Source organism: Ranitomeya variabilis, chromosome 6 (assembly GCF_051348905.1).
Source record: "Ranitomeya variabilis isolate aRanVar5 chromosome 6, aRanVar5.hap1, whole genome shotgun sequence".
Classification (NCBI taxonomy): Eukaryota; Metazoa; Chordata; class Amphibia; order Anura; family Dendrobatidae; genus Ranitomeya; species Ranitomeya variabilis.
In genome coordinates, this window is record NC_135237.1 from 40521119 (window position 1) to 40547766 (window position 26648).

General features: G+C 43.0%; 1 protein-coding gene across 2 annotated transcripts in view; it reads right to left on the reverse strand.

Moving 5' to 3' along the window:
• Positions 1-3405: 3405 nt before the first annotated feature.
• ST8SIA6 (ST8 alpha-N-acetyl-neuraminide alpha-2,8-sialyltransferase 6) overlaps positions 3406-26648 on the reverse strand; it is an 85025-nt gene continuing 61782 nt past the window's right edge. The window contains exons 4-8 of one of the 2 annotated variants that reach the window (XM_077268304.1): positions 19104-19190; positions 18398-18542; positions 12701-12813; positions 7726-7818; positions 3406-6476 (exon numbers count right to left, since the gene is read on the reverse strand). In XM_077268304.1, the coding sequence (XP_077124419.1) occupies positions 6008-6476; positions 7726-7818; positions 12701-12813; positions 18398-18542; positions 19104-19190 (907 nt within the window). In that variant the 3' untranslated portion in view covers positions 3406-6007. The remainder of the gene's footprint in view (positions 6477-7725; positions 7819-12700; positions 12814-18397; positions 18543-19103; positions 19191-26648) is intronic. The other variant, XM_077268305.1, reaches the window with a different exon arrangement.

The window sequence follows — 26648 nt, forward strand, 5'->3', positions numbered from 1 at the left end:
TACAATGACATATTCATAGAATGGCTCCCAGTACAATGATATATTCATACACTGACTCCCAGTACAATGATATATTTATACTTTGGCTCCCAGTACAATGACATATTCATAGAATGACTCCCAGTACAATTATATATTCATACACTGACTCCCAGTACAATGACATATTCATACACTGACTCCCAGTACAATGATATATTCATACAGTGGCTCCCAGTACAACGATATATTTATAGACTGACTCCCAGTACAACGATATATTCATACACTGGCTCCTAGTATAATGATATATTCATACACTGGCTCCCAGTATAATGATATATTCATACACTGGCTCCCAGTACAATGATATATTTATACTCTGGCTCCCAGTACAATGACATATTCATAGAATGGCTCCCAGTACAATTATATATTCATACACTGACTCCCAGTACAATGATATATTCATACAGTGGCTCCCAGTACAACGATATATTTATAGACTGACTCCCAGTACAACGATATATTCATACACTGGCTCCCAGTATAATGATATATTCATACACTGGCTCCCAGTATAATGATATATTCATACACTGGCTCCCAGTACAATGATATATTTATACTCTGGCTCCCAGTACAATGACATATTCATAGAATGACTCCCAGTACAATGATATATTCATACACTGACTCCCAGTACAACGATATATTCATACACTGGCTCCCAGTATAATGATATATTCATACACTGGCTCCCAGTACAATGATATATTTATACTCTGGCTCCCATTACAATGATATATTCATAGACTGACTCCCAGTACAATGATATATTCATAGACTGACTCCCTGTACAATGACATATTCATACACTGGCTCCCAGTACAATAATATATTCATAGCCATTAAACCCATTACGTTTTTCATTTCTCCACATCTTGTAATGACCTTTAACGCATCTTTATTTAGTTCCTATGTATTCTAGATCATGGACAGACAGTGTCTGGTTATAGGCTGGAAATGTTGAATGCTAGTGTATAAGACAAGAAATGACAGCATGATCCCCAATCAGTGTCTCTCCAGCTGCGGAAAAACTACACGTCCCAGGACCTCGGACGATCGCTGGCTTTGGAGAGTGGCGGTTGCTCTTCTCAGGTCCGGACTGGATTTCTAAATTCATCATAAAATAACATGAATTTCATTCATTCTCTTTGGTGCATTTTCAATATAAAACAGATTTGTTGTAAATGATCTAATAAATATGTAACAACCCTCGGGGTGTAATCACTGACAGCTTCCACTTGTCTGCAGAGTTGGCAGTAAAGTGATAACCAGCTGGCACTGAGTGGGTACAGAATAGCGGCTGATTGGGTGCGCTTGTTCTTGGCACAATTCACACCACTCTCTTATAAAACATGTCCCTTCCTACCTACTGGATCTGTAAATCTGAGATACAATGCAGATGATCCTCATACATGGGCAATGCGGCAACGGGGGATCACGGCACCGTCATGCCACAGCTGACCAACAGGTGACCCTTGTACTCTCACATGGTAAAAAATCAAGAAAAGTAAGTTGTGTGTTCAGAATTCAGCAAAAGACTCAGGTATGATACCCAACACTCAGAGCAACCGTCTCAGGGCCAACATTTTCCTTGGCATGGTAAAGGTTGAACTTGATGGATCTAGAGGTCTTTTTTCAACCTATGGAACTATGTAATTTATGATCTATCGGCGCCCATTCTATAGAAAAGGGGGCTATCTTAGCTATTGAAATGATCAGTCAGCCAGCCCCCTTCACATACAGCTCTAGTCATGTGTAGACATAGGAGACGATGTCCTGTGTCTGACACAAACCAAAAGACGACCAGTCAGGATAAAGGAGCGGAGCATGAAACTGATGATCAGGCCTTTCTGAGGTGTGGTATATTAGTTTTGTATATTAATTAGCAGTTAGGATGATTTTACTAATGACATACATAGCTGTATAGCTTATTGTACAACAAAAAAAATGATACCTGGCTTGAAATAATCTGATGCACCAATCCTAAAAAATCCAGCTTTGAGACTAAATGCAGAATAGCCTGGAAGTGCAGTGAGGATGTGTTCATGCACTGAACATATGGACACACCGACAATACAGATCAGCCTAGAAGTGCAGTGGGGCGTGTTCATGCATAGAGTATATGGACACATCCACAATATAAATTAGCCTGGAAGTGCAGTGGCGCGTGTTCACGGATTGAAAATATTGACACACCCACAATACAGATCTACCTGGAAGTGCAGTGGGGCGTGTTCATGCACTGAGTATATAGACACACCCACAATACAGTTTAGAAAGGAAGTGCAGTGGGGCGTGTTCATGCACTGAGTATATAGACACACCCACAATACAGTTTAGAAAGGAAGTGCAGTGGGGCGTGTTCATGCACTGAGTATATAGACACACCCACAATACAGTTTAGAAAGGAAGTGCAGTGGGGCGTGTTCATGCACTGAGTATATAGACACACCCACAATACAGTTTAGAAAGGAAGTGCAGTGGGGCGTGTTCATGCATGGAGTATATTAACACATCCACAATATAGATTAGCCTGTAAGTGCAGTGGAGGTGTGTTCATGCACTGAGAATATGGACACACACACAAAACAGATTAGCCTGGAAGTGCAGTGAGGCATGTTCATGCATAGAGTATATGAAAACACCCAAATTATAGATTAGCCTGGAAGTGCAGTGGGGCCATTTTCATACACTGAATATTTATAGACACACCCACAATACAGATTAGAAAGGAAGTGCAGTGGGGCGTGTTCATGCACTGAGAACAAGGACACACCCACAATATAGATTAGCCTGGAAGTGCAGTGGGGCGTGTTCATGCATAGAGCATATGGAGACACCCACAATATAGATTACCGGTAGTCTGGAAGTGCAGTGGGGTGTGTTCACGCACTGAGAAAATGGACACACCGACAATACAGATTAACCTGGAAGTGCAGTGGGGCGTGTTCATGCTCTGAGTATGTTAACACATCCACAATATAGATTAGCCTGGAAGTGCAGTGGGGTGTGTTCATGCACTGAGTAAGTATACACACCCACAATATAGATTAGCCTGGAAGTACAGTGGGGCGTGTTCATGCACTGAGAATATAGACACACCCACAATATAGATTAGCCTGTGAGTGCAGTGGGGGCGTGTTTATGCACTCTGAGAACATGGACTCTCCTCCAATCTTAGACCCCATCACTGCTGTATACATATTGCCAAGTGAAGTATTGGTCACTGGGAGCAGAGGTTTACTGACTGATGATATGGTGGCCATATATTATATGTAAGTGCCTACGGTTGGATTTGTTTTCAGCCATGACTTGACCCAATCTGAGTAACACATAAAACACATACAGAACTTTCTAGTATTGTGAACAGTGAAATATTAATAAAGCAATTCTATATACAAAACACATACAAGCCTCTTACATGACATTAGGGAGTTCACTGCATATAAAAAAGTTCATGTCATCTCATTCATTTATATACATATAGGTCCATTATTCATTTACATTTTGATTTATTTTTTTATTTACATGTTCATTTGCTAAGAAAAATACAGTTCATGTCTCTTTAAGGGCATAAAAAATGTAAACAATTTCATTCGTAAAATTCCTCCTCCGAGTTCCTGAGCTTGTTTGGCACGTCAATAAATAAATATATCTCATCATAGGTTAGAAATGAGAATCAGTGTAAAAGCAGAATGCCATCTCCTCAATCACCATAAGAACCTTTCCGATATCCTTAAAGGGGTGGTCCTCTCTACATTTATGAACCACCCACATGTTTAAAAGATGCAGGTCTCATCACTAACAAAACGGGGCCCCATTACGCGCCTCTATCAATGGTGGGGAAGAGCAAGCACAGTCCTCTCTATTGATGTATGGCTGTATCTATTGTGCATGGTTTTGCTTGGTAGTTAGATGTAGCCCACCCCCGAGGAGCGGCCAGGAGGCTCCCAGACTCTTGGAAGAGTAGGCTTATCTCTTACACTACCAGGACCCTGTTGCAGGGACATTCTGTTTACATGAGGACATTTTGGGATTACATTTGGACTATTTTGGGAGGTGCCCTACATTCTACATTGCCTCCTCTCTGCACTGTGGTCTTCTTCGAGCTAGGTTTTCGTTCACATCTGGTTAAAAGAGTGTACCTTAAATAAGACAAATTAATTTGGCACAAATTTTTCACATGAAATTTGGCTTCACCAGGATCCACATTTTTACGGGATCTGATTTGCATATATCCAGCAAAATGGCAGCCATCTGGCCAACAATTGGCTAGATTATTTTAAGGGCAAGTCCCCACCTGAGGCTTAGTCAGCACCGGATGACGGAAGATTCAAAGCATGGTGCAGATAACCATGTAGGGAGTTTCGGTGGCAGGACAGGTGAGTATAATGTTTTTTGTTTTAAACCTTTTCCACCTCCCTGTTTATTATGCTTTGGAATCTGTAGAGTCCTTTCAGGGCACTTTCGATTCATGATGAATTTATTTGGTCCAAATCTAATTTCTTGGATTCTTTGGACAAAAACATTACCTAAAAAAAAATAACCTAACAACACAGGGTGACTTGTTGGTGCACATGCCCTAACAATCTCCTCTAGCCTTGTCCCTGCTATTAAGTCCATCTATATATACCGCGGGGGTGGGACTGTTAGTGCAAGGGGAAGGGCTTAACTAGATAAGAGGCCAATGGGATCCAGTGTCTGCCTAGGTGCTTGAATCTTGGTGGGCACTGAAGACATTATAACAAGAGAATGATTCTTAGAAGGTATGTGGGTGTTGCACGATGCTGAAGTTTTAGCACAGATACCAGCATGTAACCAAAGGGAATGGGTATGTGCCGGTGAAAATAATTAAGGTTTTTTTTTTCCCTTAAAGGACTACAGAGTCAAAAGGTGTTATTTCTTTCAGGATCCTTTTCTCTAGAGTTTACAAATAGCATCTCTCTTTTTTGGGGCCTGTCCTGTGTTACACACATCCCAATGCACTGGTCGCTGTGTTACGGGGATACCACAACAGTGGGGTCAGTGATACATACGCCTGCGGCAGTTAGAACAGTTTCACCATCTTATTAGCAGTTCAGGCTAACTTTGCTAGAGCGCTGCAAGGGTTAAACTGCTTAGTTGGACGCCTGGCGTTCTCTGTCTTGGGTGGTATCAAATGTTCTGAGTTCATTACTTCCGTCAGGTATAAGAACCCTCCTCCCTGTTTCTGACCTTACCAGTGTTAGTTCATTCTCCCTGGTTTGGTGTTGGAGGAATAGTTTGCGTTTGGAGTAGGAATTTAGAGAGTTGTTCTGGAGATTGCTGCGTGGAGTTGGTTTGAGTGCTTATCCTTATCTTCACCTATTTGGTTTCTCCTACCTATCCCTCCCCTGTGTTCAACTCTGCTTTGTGAGTGTATTTGTATGATTGTGGTTTTCTCTTATCCCTGTCTGTCTGGTTAGTGCAATCCTATACACTTTGGCCTCACACCTCCCTGGGTGGGGGAGGGAACAGATAAGGGCTATGATAGGAGCATAGCAAGGAACGAAACCCTGGCATCTCCACCATCAGGGGTACAGGAATAGACTAGAGCGCCTTCTAGTTTCAGGGATCAGGTAAGCGCCCATCGTCCCCAGACACTGTGACAGTAATGATTTATTTGCCCATTGATGGCACTGCATGGAAATTATAAATGAAAATGGCACATTGCTGATTGCTAAGTTGGCATGAGCCTATCATTCAGGAACACAATACTCCTGATACAGTGATACGTGATATGTAAATCAAACTTTTTGTTTAGTCCTCTGCATGCGGTAAGAAAAGCAGCAGCCCGCTTTGGTGATGTGGCGCAGAACCCACATGCCGTAATCCTTTTACGACTTCATTAAAATATCTTTCTCAGGAGAGCGCGTCATCTGAAAATCCGAATTTTAGGATCTTAATGGTATGTCCAATCAGAGTGATACGTGCACGTTCCTCACCTCTTCTGGCAGGCTCCTATCTGTAATTTGAGGACCCCTTTGTAATGGAGTTGCAGGACTTGGTAAAATTCTTTGGGCATTGCATGAAAACCAGGCTTTGGCAGCTGGTTGTCATAGTAGTGATGGCTAATTGGTTTCCCGTTCAGGTTCTTGGAGAAAGGCCAGAATCCATAGAGTTTGACGTCCTCACAGAGCTCTATGGCGGCACTGGTTATCATGAATCCAGTAGAGAGCCGATAGGCCCTTACACCCCTCCCCCTCCAAAACTGAGCCAGGCTTTTAAGATAATTGGGATGGAAAAAAATAGCTCTCTGCTTGGCCTGGTATTTCTGCAATAAATGATGAACCTCAAAAGAGATGGCCGTGTTACTGCTGTATGAAAACGCAGGTAATAGGAGGAATGAGTAGCCATAACTTGTCAGGTTTCTCAGGAAGGCTGCTTTCATTTCATTAAGTTTTCCATATCTGCAAAAAAAATTGCAAAATTTAGAGCAAAAATGCATGAACAAAATGTGTTTAATATTAGAAATACTCTAACATGACATTTGATATCCCGAAAAGTAACTAGTGTGGCGCTTATTTGAATAGCTGGATAATCTGGAAACTCTTAAGACTAGTTAGAACTGGCATAGTAGAACTTTTCTAATAATCCAAATCATAGAGATGATGGGCCTCCTTGATAGGAAATGGAAACATAACAATGAATCAGATCCCAGCATAATTCTCCACGAGCCTCTATCAAAATTAAAACATTGATCTGACGGATTCGTAGGGTAAGGCAAGGTAAGCAGGGGTTAGACAATATAGGCAGGAGGTGGGACAATGTAGGCATGGGTGGGACAATGTAGGCAGGGGTAGGACAATGTAAGCAGGGGGCGGGACAATGTAGGCATCGGTGGGACAATGTAGGCAGCGGTAGGAAAATGTAAGCATGGGTGGGCCAATGTAGGCAGGGGGTTGGACAATGTAGGAAGGGGTAGGAAAATGTAGGCAGGGGTGGGACAATGTAGGCAGGGGGTGGAAAAATGTAGGCAGGAGTGGAACAATGTAGGCAGGGGAGGGACAATGTAGGAAGTGGGTGGGACAATGTAGGCAGGGGGTGGGACAATGTAGGTCGGGGTGGAAAAATGTAAGCAGGGGTGGAAAAATGTAGGGAGAGGTGGGGCAATGTAGGAATAGGTGGGACAATAGGCAGGGGTATGAAAATGTAGGCAGGGGTGGAACAATGTAGGCAGGGGGTGGGACAATCTAGGCAGGGGTAGGACAATGTAAGCAGCGGTGGGACAATGTAGGAAGGGGGTGGGACGATGTAGGCAGGGGTGGGACAATGTAGGGAGGGGTGGAACAATGTAGGCAGGGGGTGGGACAATGTAGGCAGGGGGTGGGGCAATGTAGGAAGTGGGTGGGACAATGAAGGCCGGGGTGGAAAAATGTAGGCAAGGGTGGAACAATGTAGGCAGGGGGTGGGACAATGTAGGCATGGGATGGACAATGTAGGCAGGGGCAGGACAAGGTAGGAAGGAGTGGTTAAAGAAATAGGCAGTTAGGTAGTTGTTGGGAAGACCATCTCTTTCTGGTGAACTGAATTTTTCTTTTGGACAGCCGTAATGTCGGTAGTAACAAAAGCTCATACAGATTCCATCCCCCCCATTCACAGCTATCTTGGGAAAAATAACAGAAAGGGAAAAGTAATCAATAAGATACCAACACTTACTTCAGAGCAATGATACTTGGGTTGACTGTGACCAGGTCTGTCTTATTTCCAACATCAACAACAGAATTTCCCCAGATAGGCGGGAGGTTACATCTATAAAACAGAGAACAGCTATAAATCAATGGAAAAAGAAAGAATGAGAAAAAGGAATTGAAGATGGAAGAGTAGGAGGAAGAGAAGAAGGGAAGAAGAGAAGAAGGGAAGAAGAGAGGAAGGAAGGAAGAAAAGAGACAAGAAAGAGAATTTGCTATAGTAAATTAAATAAAGAGAATTTGCTAAAATAAATTACATTGAAAATTTGAAAGGAAGTAAGAAATGAAGAAATTGTTACAATAAAATACACAAATTAAAAGATTTTAGACAGTACAAGAATAGTTGTTCAAACAATACTAGACAACATACACTGTCCCAATAAAAGTATAAAAAGTTCACAATCAAAATCATCATACAATGCATAAATAACATGTAACAGGTATACTGTTTCATTCAGGGACCAAGCCAAGGTTACCGCCTCGTACTCCTTTACCTTAATTCTTATAACAATCTATAATTGTGTCGCCCATGGCAACTTCTTCTGCTAATGCATCCCGAAGTCTCACTACTGTACCTGTAAATAACCCTACATTCCTATTGTGGTGGCCAAATAATAAATCAAAGTAATTACCTTTGAAGAGGGACAAAGATCAACCTCCATTTCCTGCAGACAAAAACCTGCCCCCACTTCCTGTAGACAATGTCCTACCCCCACTTCCTGAAGACAAAGACCCACTATCACTTCCTATAGGGAGACAAAGACCTGCCCCTCCTTTCTGAAGAGAGACGTAAACCCGCTCGCATTTCCTGTAGACAAATTTCTGCCCCATTTCCTGCAGACAAAGTCCTGCCCCATTTCCTGTAGACAAATTTCTGCCACATTTCCTGTAGACAAAGTCCTGCCACATTTCCTGTAGACAACACACCAAAAACAGGCAGAGATGCTTACCTGTCTAAATGGGCCTCAATACAATTGCACAGACAAGGTGCAGTGGACCCAAATAAAATGGCAAATGCACAGGTGCAATACCTAATGAAACAGCCAGCCTTCAATCAGGGATTGGCTGTGTGGCACACCAATGCACTAAGATACATACTGTGTATGTGGCATGTTCACACAAGGAATGCAGGCATCTGGCTCCAGCCTATTACTAACGCCCTATGGCGGGCTGCCCAGTGCTACAATGCATCCTGTGTGAACAGAGGCCACAGTATACAGAACCATTTGGGCCCAACTGCACCCTGCAAAAAATACAACGTGCAAAACAAAACAGGCTGGCTGTTTCATTAGGTATTGCACCTGTGCATTTGCCATTTTATTTGGGTCTTGTCTGTGCAATTGTATTGAGGCCCATTTAGACAGGTAAGCATCTCTGCCTGTTCTTGGTGTGTTTTCTTGAATTTTTCCTTTTTTGGTGTTTTTTCATATTAGAGTAGGGCCGGCAAACGTAAGGACCCTTGACGCGGGTTGCCGGCTTACATATTATGGCCAGAATATCAACCAATACCTTACATATATTTATATGTTTTGTTTTGCACGTTGTATTTTTTAGCAGGGTGCAGTTGGGCCCAAATGGTTCTGTATACTGTGGCCTCTGTTCACACAGGATGCATTGTAGCACTGGGCAGCCAGCCATAGGGCATTAGTAATAGGCTGGAGCCAGATGCTCTGCATTCCTTGTGTGAACACGCCACATACACAGTATGTATCTTAGTGCATTGGTGTGCCACACGGCCAATCCCTGATTGACGGCTGGCTGTTTCATTAAGGTATTGCACTGTGCATTTTCCATTTTATTTTGGTCCACTGCACCCTGTCTGTGCAATTGTATTGAGGCCCATTTAGACAGGTAAGCATCTCTGCCTGTTTTTGGTGTGTTTTCTTGAATTTTTCCTTTTTTGGTGTATTTCCTGTAGACAGACAAATTCATTTCCTGTAGACAAAGTCCTGCCCCATTTCCTGTAGACAAAGTCCTGCCGCATTTCCTGTAGACAGACAAAGTCCTGTCCCATTTCCTGTAGACAGACAAAGTCCTGCCCCATTTCCTGTAGACAGACAAAGTCATTTCCTGTAGACAAAGTCCTGCCCCATTTCCTGTAGACAGACAAAGTCCTGCCCCATTTCCTGTAGACAAAGTCCTGCCCCATTTCCTGTAGACAGACAAAGTCCTGCCCCATTTCCTGCAATTTGTCCTGGTGTCTCTGCAGACAGAGGCTTATTACAGACACCTAGTGGTAACAAAAAATAATTTTTAAATAAAGTGATTTTCAAATTTTCTATTTGTCATATGAACTATCCTCTGAGACCAAGTTATCAGAAAGTGACTATTTAGCCGCCATACAAACCAGTAAGTCCACAACCCCCATTCTTTTGTACTTACTATAATTTCAAAGCTACATAACAAGGTTTCCAAGCAGATTCCAGAAGCAGAGATAACTCTAATTAACGTGTTGTGTATTTATCCCTTGTCCTCAGTCTACATTAGCGGCGTGTCCGCGATCTCTCACCGCCATGATTTAAAGGGGGGATTTTCACATCTCATGGGATAAACGAGACTCATCTCTAGTTAATATATCATAAATCGCTCCCGTAACGGAGATGAATCGTAAACATGTTAGTTCTTCAAGAACAAAGCTAAGGACAATGAATTAATGTTCTTTACATCTTCAGTGTTTTCAATCTCACAGATCATTAATACGTAAAGATTTACAACAAGAGGAATAACAGCCATCGGAAATTAATCAGATTATTTTATGTCGCTAAATCGTGGTCTGCAGATGAGCACCACATCCAGAAGAGGACATTACAAAAATTAATATGGCTCGTAAATACGGATGCTTACACAGCAGCTCCAGAAAAAACAACTGAGCTGCTACTTTTACTGCCCTCATTTATTACTCCTAATAAAGGATCCTACATCTTCTTGTTTTAGTTAACATTTGGCCAACTGCAGAATGAACAGTGATGAGTTCTTATCCTTAAATCAGATTTACGGAGAGAACAGAAAGTCCTCAAATCATTTATATGTGACTTTTTTAAGAGGATTTTTTGTGTATTTTTAAAATGAAACTGGGCAAATTTGTAGAGCTAATAAAATGAAGGTTAAAAAGGTCAAATCACATTCTTTCACTCTAGACCCTCAAATGGAAGTTTCCAAGGTTCTCTATATACTAGAAGCTCATAAAGTAATATTTGATATGGAAACCTGTATTTATTAAAAAAAAATATATATATTTGGGGTAAAAGTTACAATGAAAAACAATTAAAAATAAAAGACAAAGAAAAGAAATAAAAGAAATACATGCACAGATATATATATATATACAAGTGGGCAGTAATGCAGGAAGTCTTTGGGGTGTAGTGTCAGCCAATAGCTGCAGAGGAGGAAGTGATGTAAAAGAAGGGGCAACATTTTGAGAACTTTAAACTTTATTTTGGTAAACTATTAACCTGATAGGTGAGACTCCGCAGGGGAGGGAATGCACATCTCAGGTATTTATGGCATGTCCTGTGTATATTCTTTAAATACTAAGAATGGAAATATCATTGATGTGTGGTAAATTATTATGTGTGGTGATGTGGTGGGGGGATTATGTGTGGTAATGTGGTGGGGGGCGGGATTATGTGGGGTAATGTGGTGGGGGCAGGATTATGTGTGGTGATATGGTGGGGGGTGGGATTATGTGTGGTAATGTGGTGGGGGGGCTTTATTATGTGTGGTAATGTGGTGGGGGGGCTTTATTATGTGTGGTAATGTGGTGGGGGGCTTTATTATGTGTGGTAATGTGGTGGGGGAGGATTATGTGTGGTAATGTTTTATGTGTGGTAATGTGGTGGGGGGGCGGGATTATGTGTGGTAATGTGGTGGGGGGCGGGATTATCTGTAGTAATGTGGTGGGGGGGCGAGATTATGTGTGGTAATGTGGTGGGGGGCGGGATTATGTGTGGTAATGTGGTGGGGGGGCGGGATTAAGTGTGGTAATGTGGTGGGGGGCGGGATTATGTGTGGTAATGTGGTGGGGGGGCGGGATTATGTGTGGTACTGTGGTGGGGGGCGGGATTATGTGTGGTAATGGGGTGGGGGGCGGGATTATGTGTGGTAATGGGGTGGGGGGGCGGGATTATGTGTGGTAATGGGGTGGGGGGCGGGATTATGTGTGGTGATGTGCTGGGGGGCGGGATTGTGTGTGGTAATGTGGTGGGGGGCGGGATTATGTGTGGTGATGTGGTGGAGGGGCGGGATTATGTGTGGTGATGTGGTGGGGGGGCGGGATTATGTGTGGTGATGTGGTGGAGGGGCGGGATTATGTGTGGTAATGTGGTGGGGGGTGGGATTGTGTGTGGTAATGTGGTGGGGGCGGGATTATCTGTGGTAATGTGGTGGGGGCGGGATTATGTGTGGTGATGTGGTGGAGGGGCGGGATTATGTGTGGTGATGTGGTGGGGGGCGGGATTATGTGTGGTGATGTGGTGGGGGGCGGGATTATGTGTGGTGATGTGGTGGAGGGGCGGGATTATGTAAGGTAATGGGGTGGGGGGGCAGGATTATGTGTGGTGATGTGTTGGGGGTGGGATTATGTGTGGTGAAGTGGTGTGGGGGCGGGATTATGTGTGGTGATGTGGTGGGGGGCGAGATTTGTGGGGGGCGTGATTGTGTGTGGTGATGTGGTGGGGGGGCGGGATTGTGTGTGGTAATGTGGTGGGGGGCGGGATTATGTGTGGTAATGTGGTGGGGGGCGGGATTATGTGTGGTAATGTGGTGGTGGGGGGCGGGATTATGTATGGTAATGTGGTGGGGGGGCAGGATTGTGTGTGGTGAAGTGGTGGGGGGCGGAGCTACTGTGCAGGGGGCGGGATTAGCGAGTAATCACGATGCCTCTTATATATAGATTTCATTCTATATTGAAATAAACTGATATATGATCAATGACAATTTCTTACCGAAAGACAAAATCTGACTGATCGATTTCAGCACCGCAGCTGCTATTAGTTAATATTCCGCCATTTCCAACTACAGCACATTGCTTGAAGGGAATTCCTTCAAAGGGTTGTGACTGAAATACAAAGCATAATGTGTCATTAACATGTCTTTTCTGATACCTTCATCTACAGCCTAATAAGCCAAGTAGTGGCACGGAGGAATGCTTTTATACCAATACAGAGATATTCAAGCCAATTAAAAATATGCTTAAAAAGGCTCAGACAGCTAAAAAATAGTCATAAATTATACTCACCCTAAGCAATTCCACCAGGGCTTAACTGGTCCCCAATGGCCTCTGATTCTTGGTCACATCCTCGATACACCAGAAATGACCATCACTGGCCACCACAATGAGCCGCCTCAACCAGTGATTGGCTGAGTGGGCATAACTGCTCATTTCAGGTATGGTGAGGACTGAACCAGAAAGCAGACATCTAAAGGGACGCATAGTGGATCCTTACGTTTTTTATCATTTTTAAGCAATGTGAACGATTTTGTCCATAATTTTGATCAGCTGGATGACTATGGAACAAAATATAATGCAATATGTTGGACAGTAATAGTTTTGTCTTTCTGTACAGTTTTTCCAAAGTTGAAAAAAAACAAACTGATAACAAAACAACAGAAAATATCTCCTACCGCATCCCTTTTTTTTATATCTCAGGCACCATAGACCATCTACAACACAACAGTTTGTCTTAAAATCAATCAGTGTAGGTGTAAAAAAAGAAAGGATCCTAATAATCAGAAATGTTTAACATTAAAGGAAGTGTGTCAACACAAAATTACTGCTAAAACCAAGCACAGTCGCTTGGTGCATCCTAGACCTGGGGATCAGTTCTGGGCACCTTCCCAGATTCTTGTAATCCATCTATATCTGTCCTTCTCTGTGTCGTAGAGAAAAAATGTAAAATCCATAAAGACATCTCCGGAGAGGGGACATATCACCCTCACATTCAACATACAGGATTAATTATAACTAGGGAAGTGAGAAAGAGCTGACACTTCAACTTCTATTGAAGTAGGAACCCCTGCCATGAACAGGTAATTACCACAGGGAGATTTGATGAGAACCCGTCAACAAGCCTAGAATACGTGTACTCAGAAGCAGAGAAGAACAGGGGCTTCCTATTTTCAAAGGAATTAGATTGCTCTGTTCAAAGGAGTTATCTCAGACGCTTCGGAGCTAGTGATGAATATTGGGGTTTACAATGATCCAATATTTAAGGGAGATTTTTGTTGTTGTAGTGACGCAACTTAACACATTCACTCACATCATCAAAAGTTCGGCCAAAGTCCTCCAACTTAATATCGGACAGATGGATGATGCTTTCCATGCCGTGTTTCAGCGCCATAGAAATTGTGATAGGAAACATGACCACGATATCTCCCACCTGGAACCCCTAGGGGTGAAAACATCCTCAACGTTGGGGCTCTCAAAAACTTCTAAAAGACCTAGCACATCCCACGACCAGCCCCCATATGAGCTCACCAAGGGGAGGTATGTGGGCGTAACCTTCATCTAATAAAAATCAGAGTTTGTCAGTCCTGGATGGTATAGCTTGCTGTAGTTCTGTCCATTTTTGTAAGTAGTACCTCCCACTGCTAAGCTCTGAGTCATTTCCGTAACACAGGTTTAGTACTTTTTCTTTTGTTATACCTTTTATGCCATGTGCTTAAATTTACGGTATTGTTTTATTCCTATATTGTAACACCTTTGTCTATTTTTTATAAACACTGCCTACCTTTCCGGACTAAATATAGAACATGTAATAGCTTCATTCCTCTTCCTCCTAAAACCGCACCCCTGAAGCCATATGCTGCCTGTAACAGGTGTCCAATTGGCCTGTATTAATGATTAGCGATGGCAGCTAGTAGTTTCTTTTGTTATTGTGGAGTTGGCAGTGACCGTACCGGGATATATATTAGGGTGCCAAGGAAATGCATGGTAAAAATTAAGTAGCAAGTTTTTGAAGGTCTTACCTCCTAATTTTGCTCCTTTTTGGTCATAGATATTTTATAATTTTCTTTTTTTAAGATTAGTTATCATTTACTGGTTGCTCAATGGCACATCATATTGCAGTTTTAAATGTTTGTTTAGTATTTATCGTCATGCATTTCCCGCGTTATGTATGGTATGTTATGTCGTTTACCGATCAAATTGAATGTATATATAAAACTGAACTGACTGCTACACTGCTACTAAGTTCTGATACACGTACAATGTACATAATTGTGTATGCATATTTTACTGTAATGGAATGCTTATTGCCATTCTATGTTTTTTGAAGTATAAATACTATGTCCAGTTAAAGATATGATGACAAACTGAGCGGATATTGTGTGTTCAATATTGTGGAAAATGAGAAACATGGAATAATTCACATGCCTTGAGCAAGTGGTAAATCTAAATTTAATGTCAACATATTTTACATGGTGAATCCTTAAGCCAGAAGGAACAAATTTGAGGGGTAAGACTTACCTTTCCTTGGCACCCTAATATATATATATATATATATATATATATATATATATATATATATATATATATATATATATATATATATATATATATATATATATTCTATGTCTTGGAATCGGAGGTGTACATACTATGTACCACTGTGCGTTCCCCAATAACCGGCCTAGTAGTGGAAACAGCTGCAGCACATCCATCAATCGTCAGTCAATTGCGTAATTGTCCTGATGATTGGAGGAAGCGGAGTTGCGTCTCCCGGACAAATTGGTGGCAGAGATGGAATCTATGTGATCTCTTTGGTGTCTTTTCAGTGACACTCTGTCTCCGGTAAAGGTAGAGTAGTCAATCAAGGAAGAGGAGAGATGAGCTAAGGTAGAGGAGATGTTTCTGGTGGTAGATGTTTATAACAGTATTCCTGGTCTAGGGTCACCAGCAAAGTCAGCAGCTGTGTGGCTTGTAAACTGGTTAATCACACTACAATGGAGTCCACTAAAAGTCCAGTCTACTAGTAGACTATACTTTTGTAACTTTCCCTCCTGTACACGGAGAGGTTCCCCGAAAAAAGAAGAGACCTACAGGACTCCAGGAAGAGTTAGCAAAAGTTGGAAACCTCCTGGATACTCGGTCTGATGATGAACCCAAGGGTCCAAACACACATTCAGAGTTGGCAGAAAGAAGTGAACAGGCGTGCCATGATCACTGTTCTACCATTAAGACATTGCTCAAAGTTGGCAAGTATGCACTAGAGGTATACACAACCAAAAATCCCACAAAATACCTGTCAGGAACCAGCACTCTAAGTATCTCAACTGCAAAATTCACATCGATACAGCTAGTGCGGTGCATTAAAATGATGATCGCTGAGAGTCGGTTTGGAGAAATATGTGGGCTTCGTGTTCTCTGGAGTTATGACGAGCTATGGTGGGAAAAAACGTAGGTTGAAAGCGCTGAAAGGGGATTACATCCAACACGGTGTGCTCATTTTACAGAGGGAAAGTGGTGAGAGGCACAGTGCCAACATCGTCCGTTCCACCCAATTAATATTACTATCAGCGAAATGGTGAAAGAGTGCCTACTAATTTATAGTCATAGCACATTAATTTAATGTCTTTCTACTGGAATTAAGCAGGAAATAAGTGTACAGATTCAATAAACAATGCCAAGAGCAGACCACAAAATGTGGGCAACAGCGTGACGTAATGGGCCCCTGGCTATCGTATCCTCAGTTTGGCACATGTAGAGCAAGTTTATCTACCCGCTCTTTCTCCATCATAGTTGTTCCTGGAATCTGTTTTCTTTATATTGGTTCCAGCTTTGCCTGTAAAGAGGTTGTCTCATAAATAACCTATCACTTATCCACGGGACAGGTGACAAATGTATGATGCTTTGGGGTCTGACTGCTGAGACCTTGTCTGGTGATAAGATTGGGGACCTGCATGTGTCACCACCTCTTCATTCACTATCTAAAAGATTGGTGGTCAGATATGCTCACAACCTTTTTCATTCCCAAAATAGACTTTGAATCAATAGGGGGATCTTAGAAATTAGAATTTTATTATTTATTCTGTTGATAGGTAGTTGGAGGTGTTGTCCACACGTGCTGAAATCTTCAGCAAGCATGTAATGTGCACACTGTTAGGATTCTGCTCCACTCCCTGGTTACAGCAGAAGTTTGTCTATTGGTGGTCACATGCCAACTAGACTCTCAGTCGAGTCTTTTAATACAACATTGCAAGATGCGGTTGAGAGTCTAGTCGGCACGTGACAACAAATATACAAACTGCATACATGGGGTCAAGTGATGATCGCTGGAACTGGCAAGTGGAGACAAATCCTAACAGTGTGCAAATTACACACCGTAAGAATTCCACAAGCTGTAGCGCTTACCAAAAATTTAATCAGGGGTTGGCAACCCCTATTAATATTACTTATTGGACAACTCATTTGAGGTTCAGTATATTCCATTGCGTCTCATTTACTGGTGAGTTAATGACTGTTACTTCAATTTTGACAAAGAGAAAAAAAACAGGAGTAACAATTCACCATGACTGAAGTTTCAGCCAATATCCTAAGATCTGGACTACAGATTGATGCTTTAACAGGATCCACCAGGTTACTCCTGCGTTTAACAGCATAGAAGATGTGCTCTTATATTAACGTTCAGAAAAGATAATGTGGCACTTGCAGTATGCTGATTGGTAGTTTTCTACAAGGGCTATTCCTACGAATAGTCACCCTGCCCGGGCTGTAGTCCAGCCCATGAGGAATATTTGACTTGTCACTGAGAGTCAGACATCACTAATAGCCCCTGACATCCCTGCTCCAGAACATGCGCTGTAAAGACAAGTGTACTGGTCTCGGCCTCAGCTCTTTTCTTTAGTCAGCACTGCAATCAGCATTAACCATCACTAATCATCATGAGCATATACGTAACTATAGACTTTTTTTTTAAACAAATGTCTTATTCAGACTTCAAAGATTTTTTTGGTATGCAAAAATGGACTGAATTTCCTCAGTGTTTTTATATCAGATTTTCATCAGTGTTTCTGGATCAAATTTTCTTCAGTGTTTTTTTATTAGATATATTCAGTGTTTTTAAATCAGTTTTCATCAGTGTTTTTAGATCAAATTTCATCAGTGCTTTTTTAGATCAGATTTTCATCAGTGTTTTTGAATCAGATTTTCATCAGTGTTTTGGATCAGAGCTCATCTTGGTTTGTCTCAGTTTTAACCATTGTTTTTTTGCATACAATAAGTTTTTCAAACTATCTCCTATCAAGCAAACTGGAAAATGATACGGCACATTGATTGCATCCAAGTGGTTTCCAATTATTTTGCAGACTCACAGACTTGAGTTAGTGAGTTTGATCCAAAACTCAGACCAATATTGGCAAAGTCCCTGTGATGATGTTTGGATCACTCAGTCCTCAAAAATTCACGTAATGTGAACAGCTCCATATACTATAATAAGTATGAGCTCTATCCGTGAAGCACTGACGTCTGAATGAGGCCCTACCAGAAGAGAATTCCTTAAACATGGAAAGCACAGCCTACGAATAACAGACTTTTCTTCGCAGACTTCTCAGCTTCTAAGCAGTCGACATCACATTTACATTATTGTTGATACATTATAATTAATATCCTAACACACAAGCTAATCCCATTTTAGGCTTCTGACCTTCGGCAGCATTCGGTGAATGTCCTCTGCAATTAAAATGTTCTTTTTACTTTCCACTTCATAAGTGATGTTACTTCCTAGCGAGGTATTGTTCTGCGACACTATGAAGTTGTTGACGGCATTGCAGCAGGATGATAAATAAAATCTGCAAAAAAAAGTCAGATTAACAAGGAAGGTAGAGCTGGAATTAGGAGCGGGCGGTGGGCGTAAGTAATAATTATTCAACTGCAATATTAATTTCATAGGCAAATTACTTTTCACCAGACTCCTCCACACGATCCTCAGTAGTGTCTGACCTCCACCCCAGTACCTGGTTGCACCACCTTACATACAGTGTCCTCCCTTACTGTACACGGTCACATCAGCAGTGGTGTGTCGGAAGAAAGATGGCCACACATACCGCAGCTTCATCATCAGGAGTGCCAAGAAATTCTCAGCAAGGGACTCCTGAGGTCTTCCTGCACACCCCATCACCAGCCCCAAGGTGTTTTTCCATTGTGTACATATTTATTTCTAGGTTATGTTAGGACTTGTAGTACTCCAATATTTCCAGTGTGTGTATAATAACTTGTAAGATGTTTTGTACATGGCGTATGTTTGGCAAAAAGTTGACAGCAGCACTAATATAGCATTGCAACCAATTCTGATTTCCGATTTACTACTTGATGACCAATTTCATGTTCTGAGCACAGATATGTCACTGTACCTGAATCTACTATATTCCTGTGGCTTTTTCTGCCAGGTACAGTTCTGGACTTCATTTACTGCCTGGATGTAGCAGTCTTCTGAGTATCTGTAGGAACAGAGATCAGACGGCATTATTTCACAATATTTACCCTTGTATTCCCTTAGATATTTTTCTTCTTTAAAAGGATTTAAACATATACATATATATTTCACTGAATGGCTCCCTTATTAGTGACACCCATAAACCCATCTAGTAGCTTGTAGGAGCTCCTGAGGTCTTACCACAAATTAAATAGAAGTATTGACAAGATCTGAACAGCCCATTCTTCCTCATTCCAAAGTTGCTCTGTACGGTTTATATCTGGGCACTGGGACAACCACAGAAACAAGAAAAACTCTGTCAGGTTCCTGGAACTAATCCATGACTTTCTGACCCATTGGGCAAACAGCTGACATGAAGGGATGAACTTGGACACAACGCTTAGGTAAGACTTACTGTCTACACATCCATCCAGAGGTATCAAAGGACTCAAGATGGGCCAAGAAATTGCTCTCCACTATTTCTCCACCTAAACCAGCCTGGACTGTTACACCTGGCATCGATTTATGCTGCTCGTGCCAAATTCTGACCCTCCCATCCGCATGGGGAGACAAAAATCTAGATTAATTTGATCGAGCAATGTTTTTCCACTATTCAGCGATCCAAGTTTTTTGTTCACTGGATTTTTGCCTTTCTGTGTCCCTACTAACAATGTGAGTGCCAACATCCATCAAAAACAGATTAATGATTTTTTGAAGTGTCATCCATTTCTTTCTCATCCAGTTTATTTTCACTGAAGCAGGTAGATTGTGTGAACTTTTTTTTTAACCATTGATTCGTAGCAATGGATCAGTTAAAAGACGGATGTGTTGTGAAATTGGATTCTGGGCTCCCCCGGTGGCCACTTGTGGAATTTAACTTGTGTGCATCATCCCCTCTGTTCACCTGCTCCTATCAGGATGTGGGAGTCGCTATATAACCTTGCTCCTCTGTCAGTTTCATGCCGGTCAACAATGTAATCAGTAGCCTTTCTGTGCATGTTCCTGCTACTAGACAACTCCCAGCTAAGTTGGACTTTTGTCCTTGTGTGTTTTTGCATTTTGTTCCTGTTCACAGCTGCTGTTTCGTTACTGTGTCTGGAAAGCTCTTGTGAGCGGAAATTGCCACTCTGGTGTTATGAGTTAATGCTAGAGTCTTAAAGTAATTTCTGGATGGTGTTTTGATAGGGTTTTCTGCTGACCATGAAAGTGCCCTTTCTGTCTTCATGCTATCTAGTAAGCGGACCTCGATTTTGCTAAACCTATTTTCATACTACGTTTGTCATTTCATCTTAAATCACCGCCAATATATGTGGGGGCCTCTGTCTGCCTTTTGGGAAAATTTCTCTAGAGGTGAGCCAGGACTGTCTTTTCCTCTGCTAGGATTAGGTAGTTCTCCGGCTGGCGCTGGGCATCTAGGGATAAAAAAACGTAGGAATGCTACCCGGCCACTTCTAGTTGTGCGGCAGGTTTAGTTCATGGTCAGTATAGTTTCCATCTTCCAAGAGCTAGTTCTCATATATGCTGGGCTATGTTCTCTCGCCATTGAGAATCATGACAGTTTGACCGGCCCAAAAAAGGGTTAAATTACTGGCTGAGAAAGGAGAGAAAAAAGAAGTCTGCTACAATTTTTTTTTTTTTTTTCCCTCTAGTTCTGAGTGTGCTCTTAATTGAATCACTTGCTAGTCTGCCTATACTGCAGCCTTCCTCTCTTCCTCTCCTTCTAATCCTTGAATGGCTCTGTGTTCACCTGTTTCAAATGGATCTTCAGAGTGTAGCTACAGGTTTGAATAATCTCGCCACAAAGGTACAAAATTTGCAAGATTTTGTTGTTCATGCACCTATGTCTGAGCCTAGAATTCCTTTGCCTGAATTCTTCTCGGGGAATAGATCTCACTTTCAAAATTTTAAAAATAATTGCAAATTGTTTTTGTCCCTGAAGTCTCGCTCTGCCGGAGACCCTGCACAGCAGGTCAGGATTGTAATTTCCTTGCTCCGGGGCGACCCTCAAGACTGGGCTTTTGCATTGGCACCAGGGGATCCTGCGTTGCTCAATGTGGATGCGTTTTTTCTGGCCTTGGGGTTGCTTTATGAGGAACCTCATTTAGAGCTTCAGGCGGAAAAGGCCTTGATGTCCTTGTCTCAGGGGCAAGATGAAGCTGAAATATACTGCCAAAAATTCCGCAAATGGTCTGTGCTTACTCAGTGGAATGAGTGCGCCCTGGCGGCGATTTTCAGAGAAGGTCTCTCTGATGCCATTAAGGATGTTATGGTGGGGTTCCCTGTGCCTGCGAGTCTGAATGAGTCCATGACGATGGCTATTCAGATCGATAGGCGTCTGCGGGAGCGCAAACCTGTGCACCATTTGGCGGTGTCTACTGAGAAAACGCCAGAAAATATGCAATGTGATAGAATTCTGTCCAGAAGCGAGCGGCAGAATTTTAGACGAAAAAATGGGTTGTGCTTCTATTGTGGTGATTCAACTCATGTTATATCAGCATGCTTTAAGCGTACTAAGAAGCCTGACAAGTCTGTTTCAATTAGCACTTTACAGTCTAAGTTTATTCTATCTGTGACCCTGATTTGTTCTTTGTCATCTATTACCGCGGACGCCTATGTCGACTCTGGCGCTGCTTTGAGTCTTATGGATTGGTCCTTTGCCAAACACTGTGGGTATGATTTGGAGCCATTGGAGGCTCCGATACCTCTGAAAGGGATTGACTCCACCCCATTGGCTAGTAATAAACCACAATACTGGACACAAGTGACTATGCGTGTTAATCCGGATCACCAGGAGGTTATTCGCTTTCTGGTGCTGTATAATCTACATGATGTTTTGGTGCTGGGATTGCCATGGCTGCAATCTCATAACCCAGTCCTCGACTGGAGAGCTATGTCTGTGTTAAGCTGGGGATGTAAAGGAACTCATGGGGACGTACCTTTGGTTTCCATTTCATCATCTATTCCCTCTGAGATTCCTGAATTCTTGTCTGACTTTCGTGACGTTTTTGAAGAACCCAAGGTTGGTTCACTACCTCCGCACCGGGAGTGCGATTGTGCCATAGACTTGATCCCGGGTAGTAAATACCCTAAGGGTCGTTTATTTAATCTGTCTGTGCCTGAACACGCTGCTATGCGAGAATATATAAAGGAGTCCTTGGAAAAGGGACATATTCGTCCTTCGTCATCTCCCTTAGGAGCCGGTTTTTTCTTTGTGTCTAAGAAAGACGGCTCTTTGAGGCCGTGTATTGATTATCGACTTTTGAATCAAATCACGGTTAAATATCAATATCCGTTACCACTGCTTACTGATTTGTTTGCTCGCATAAAGGGGGCCAAGTGGTTCTCTAAGATTGATCTCCGTGGGGCGTATAATTTGGTGCGAATCAAGCAGGGGGATGAGTGGAAAACCGCATTTAATACGCCCGAGGGCCATTTTGAGTATTTGGTGATGCCTTTTGGTCTTTCAAATGCCCCTTCAGTCTTCCAGTCCTTTATGCATGACATTTTCCGCGATTATTTGGATAAATTTATGATTGTGTATCTGGATGATATTCTGATTTTTTCGGATGACTGGGACTCTCATGTCCAGCAGGTCAGGAGGGTTTTTCAGGTTTTGCGGTCTAATTCCTTGTGTGTGAAGGGTTCTAAGTGTGTTTTTGGGGTTCAGAAGATTTCCTTCTTGGGATACATTTTTTCCCCCTCTTCCATCGAGATGGATCCTGTCAAGGTTCAGGCTATTGGTGATTGGACGCAACCCTCTTCTCTTAAGAGTCTTCAGAAATTTTTGGGCTTTGCTAACTTTTATCGTCGATTTATTGCTGGTTTTTCTGATGTTGTAAAACCATTGACTGATTTGACTAAGAAGGGTGCTGATGTTGCTGATTGGTCCCCTGATGCTGTGGAGGCCTTTCGGGAGCTCAAGCGCCGCTTTTCTTCCGCCCCAGTGTTGCGTCAGCCTGATGTTGCTCTTCCTTTTCAGGTTGAGGTCGACGCTTCTGAAATCGGAGCTGGGGCGGTGTTGTCGCAGAGAAGTTCCGACTGCTCCGTGATGAGACCTTGTGCTTTTTTTTCCCGTAAATTTTCGCCCGCCGAGCGGAATTATGATATTGGGAATCGGGAGCTTTTGGCCATGAAGTGGGCTTTTGAGGAGTGGCGTCACTGGCTTGAGGGGGCCAGACATCAGGTGGTGGTATTGACTGACCACAAAAATTTAATTTACCTTGAGTCTGCCAGGCGCCTGAATCCTAGACAAGCGCGCTGGTCGTTGTTTTTCTCTCGGTTTAATTTTGTGGTGTCTTACCTACCGGGTTCTAAGAATGTTAAGGCGGATGCCCTTTCTAGGAGTTTTGAGCCTGACTCCCCTGGTAATTCTGAGCCCACAGGTATCCTTAAAGATGGAGTGATATTGTCTGCCGTTTCTCCAGACCTGCGGCGGGCCTTGCAGGAGTTTCAGGCGGATAGACCTGATCGTTGCCCACCTGGTAGACTGTTTGTTCCTGATGATTGGACCAGTAGAGTCATCTCTGAGGTTCATTCTTCTGCGTTGGCAGGTCATCCTGGAATCTTTGGTACCAGGGATTTGGTGGCAAGGTCCTTCTGGTGGCCTTCCCTGTCACGAGATGTGCGAGGCTTTGTGCAGTCTTGTGACGTTTGTGCTCGGGCCAAGCCTTGTTGTTCTCGGGCTAGTGGATTGTTGTTACCCTTGCCTATCCCGAAGAGGCCTTGGACGCACATCTCGATGGATTTTATTTCGGATCTGCCTGTTTCTCAGAAGATGTCTGTCATCTGGGTGGTGTGTGACCGTTTCTCTAAGATGGTCCATCTGGTTCCCTTGCCTAAGTTGCCTTCTTCTTCCGAGTTGGTTCCTCTGTTTTTTCAAAATGTTGTTCGTTTGCATGGTATTCCGGAGAATATCGTTTCTGACAGAGGGACCCAATTCGTGTCTAGATTTTGGCGGGCATTCTGTGCTAGGATGGGCATAGATTTGTCTTTTTCGTCTGCTTTCCATCCTCAGACTAATGGCCAGACCGAGCGGACTAATCAGACCTTGGAGACATATTTGAGGTGTTTTGTGTCTGCGGATCAGGATGATTGGGTTGCTTTTTTGCCTTTGGCGGAGTTCGCCCTCAATAATCGGGCCAGCTCTGCCACCTTGGTGTCCCCGTTTTTCTGTAATTCGGGGTTTCATCCTCGATTTTCCTCCGGTCAAGTGGAATCTTCGGATTGTCCTGGAGTGGATGCTGTGGTGGAGAGGTTGCATCAGATTTGGGGGCAGGTGGTGGACAATTTGAAGTTGTCCCAGGAGAAGACTCAGCTTTTTGCCAACCGCCGTCGTCGTGTTGGTCCTCGGCTTTGTGTTGGGGACTTGGTGTGGTTGTCTTCTCGTTTTGTCCCTATGAGGGTTTCTTCTCCTAAGTTTAAGCCTCGGTTCATCGGCCCGTACAAGATATTGGAGATTCTTAACCCTGTGTCCTTCCGTTTGGACCTCCCTGCATCCTTTTCGATTCATAATGTTTTTCATCGGTCATTGTTGCGCAGGTATGAGGTACCAGCTGTGCCTTCCGTTGAGCCTCCTGCTCCGGTGTTGGTTGAGGGTGAGTTGGAGTACGTTGTGGAAAAGATCTTGGACTCTCGTGTTTCCAGACGGAAACTCCAGTATCTGGTCAAATGGAAGGGATACGGTCAGGAGGATAATTCTTGGGTCACTGCCTCTGATGTTCATGCCTCCGATCTTGTCCGTGCCTTTCATAGGGCTCATCCTGATCGCCCTGGTGGTTCTGGTGAGGGTTCGGTGCCCCCTCCTTGAGGGGGGGGTACTGTTGTGAAATTGGATTCTGGGCTCCCCCGGTGGCCACTTGTGGAATTTAACTTGTGTGCATCATCCCCTCTGTTCACCTGCTCCTATCAGGATGTGGGAGTCGCTATATAACCTTGCTCCTCTGTCAGTTTCATGCCGGTCAACAATGTAATCAGTAGCCTTTCTGTGCATGTTCCTGCTACTAGACAACTCCCAGCTAAGTTGGACTTTTGTCCTTGTGTGTTTTTGCATTTTGTTCCTGTTCACAGCTGCTGTTTCGTTACTGTGTCTGGAAAGCTCTTGTGAGCGGAAATTGCCACTCTGGTGTTATGAGTTAATGCTAGAGTCTTAAAGTAATTTCTGGATGGTGTTTTGATAGGGTTTTCTGCTGACCATGAAAGTGCCCTTTCTGTCTTCATGCTATCTAGTAAGCGGACCTCGATTTTGCTAAACCTATTTTCATACTACGTTTGTCATTTCATCTTAAATCACCGCCAATATATGTGGGGGCCTCTGTCTGCCTTTTGGGAAAATTTCTCTAGAGGTGAGCCAGGACTGTCTTTTCCTCTGCTAGGATTAGGTAGTTCTCCGGCTGGCGCTGGGCATCTAGGGATAAAAAAACGTAGGCATGCTACCCGGCCACTTCTAGTTGTGCGGCAGGTTTAGTTCATGGTCAGTATAGTTTCCATCTTCCAAGAGCTAGTTCTCATATATGCTGGGCTATGTTCTCTCGCCATTGAGAATCATGACACGGATGGAACTCAAATGGAAGCTCTGAAGTACAAACTCTTTCCATTTTTCATCCGTTTTATACTGCGCTCCATAGATTTTAATGTCCAAGTCGGATCCATAAAATGGATGAGAAAAGGTCCTGCTGTGAATCTCACAGACTGGAGTCTCTGATCCGTTTCTAAAACTGATGAGTGTAGGGATCAAGGAAACTATATGGTACCATGTGAAGTCAGAGAGATAGAGATAGCACGGGAATGAGAGAATGAAGCCTTGGACATCAATGGCACCTTCATGATTGTATATTCAATTGAGTTTGCTTAAGGTCTTGTGCACACGACTGGACGAGTGCTATCTGTAGTTTTCACGGATAGCACTTGTACCCATGTTAGTTTATGGGGCTCATGTCTTGATTATTTCCTTGGACCTTCCTCATTCAGTATGCACAATTTGCCTGGGAAAATCAGATGGCACTCGTCCACTCAACTCTACGGGTCAGTGAAAAAAATTGTGGACTGCACTCGGATGACACCCGAGTGTGATACGATTTTCACAGATTGACTACACGGAGAAAATAGAGAAACCATTTTTTTCCCCCCATCTCCGAGAAAATTGAATCAAGCTCTGATCAACTCTGATCAACTTATTTATGTCACAAAAACGCCAAGGGACCCAAAGCTCAGAGCAAAGGAGCGGCGCATGGACCATCAGAATGTCTGGAAGCACACAATCCCTTTCACCTTAAAGCCTTGCATTCTGCTTATTTCTACATCAACCACCAAAAACATCCATATCGTTTACCTACAAGATATCACTGAGACCAACACAGAAAATCTATATAATCTAACTGACTTCCCGCGTATAGCATCGCATCCAGAGAACGTCTCTAATGAACCTCGGCAATCAATGTGGTCAGTCCGCTGATCGATGACGCTTCACATCACTGATCCAGTAAAT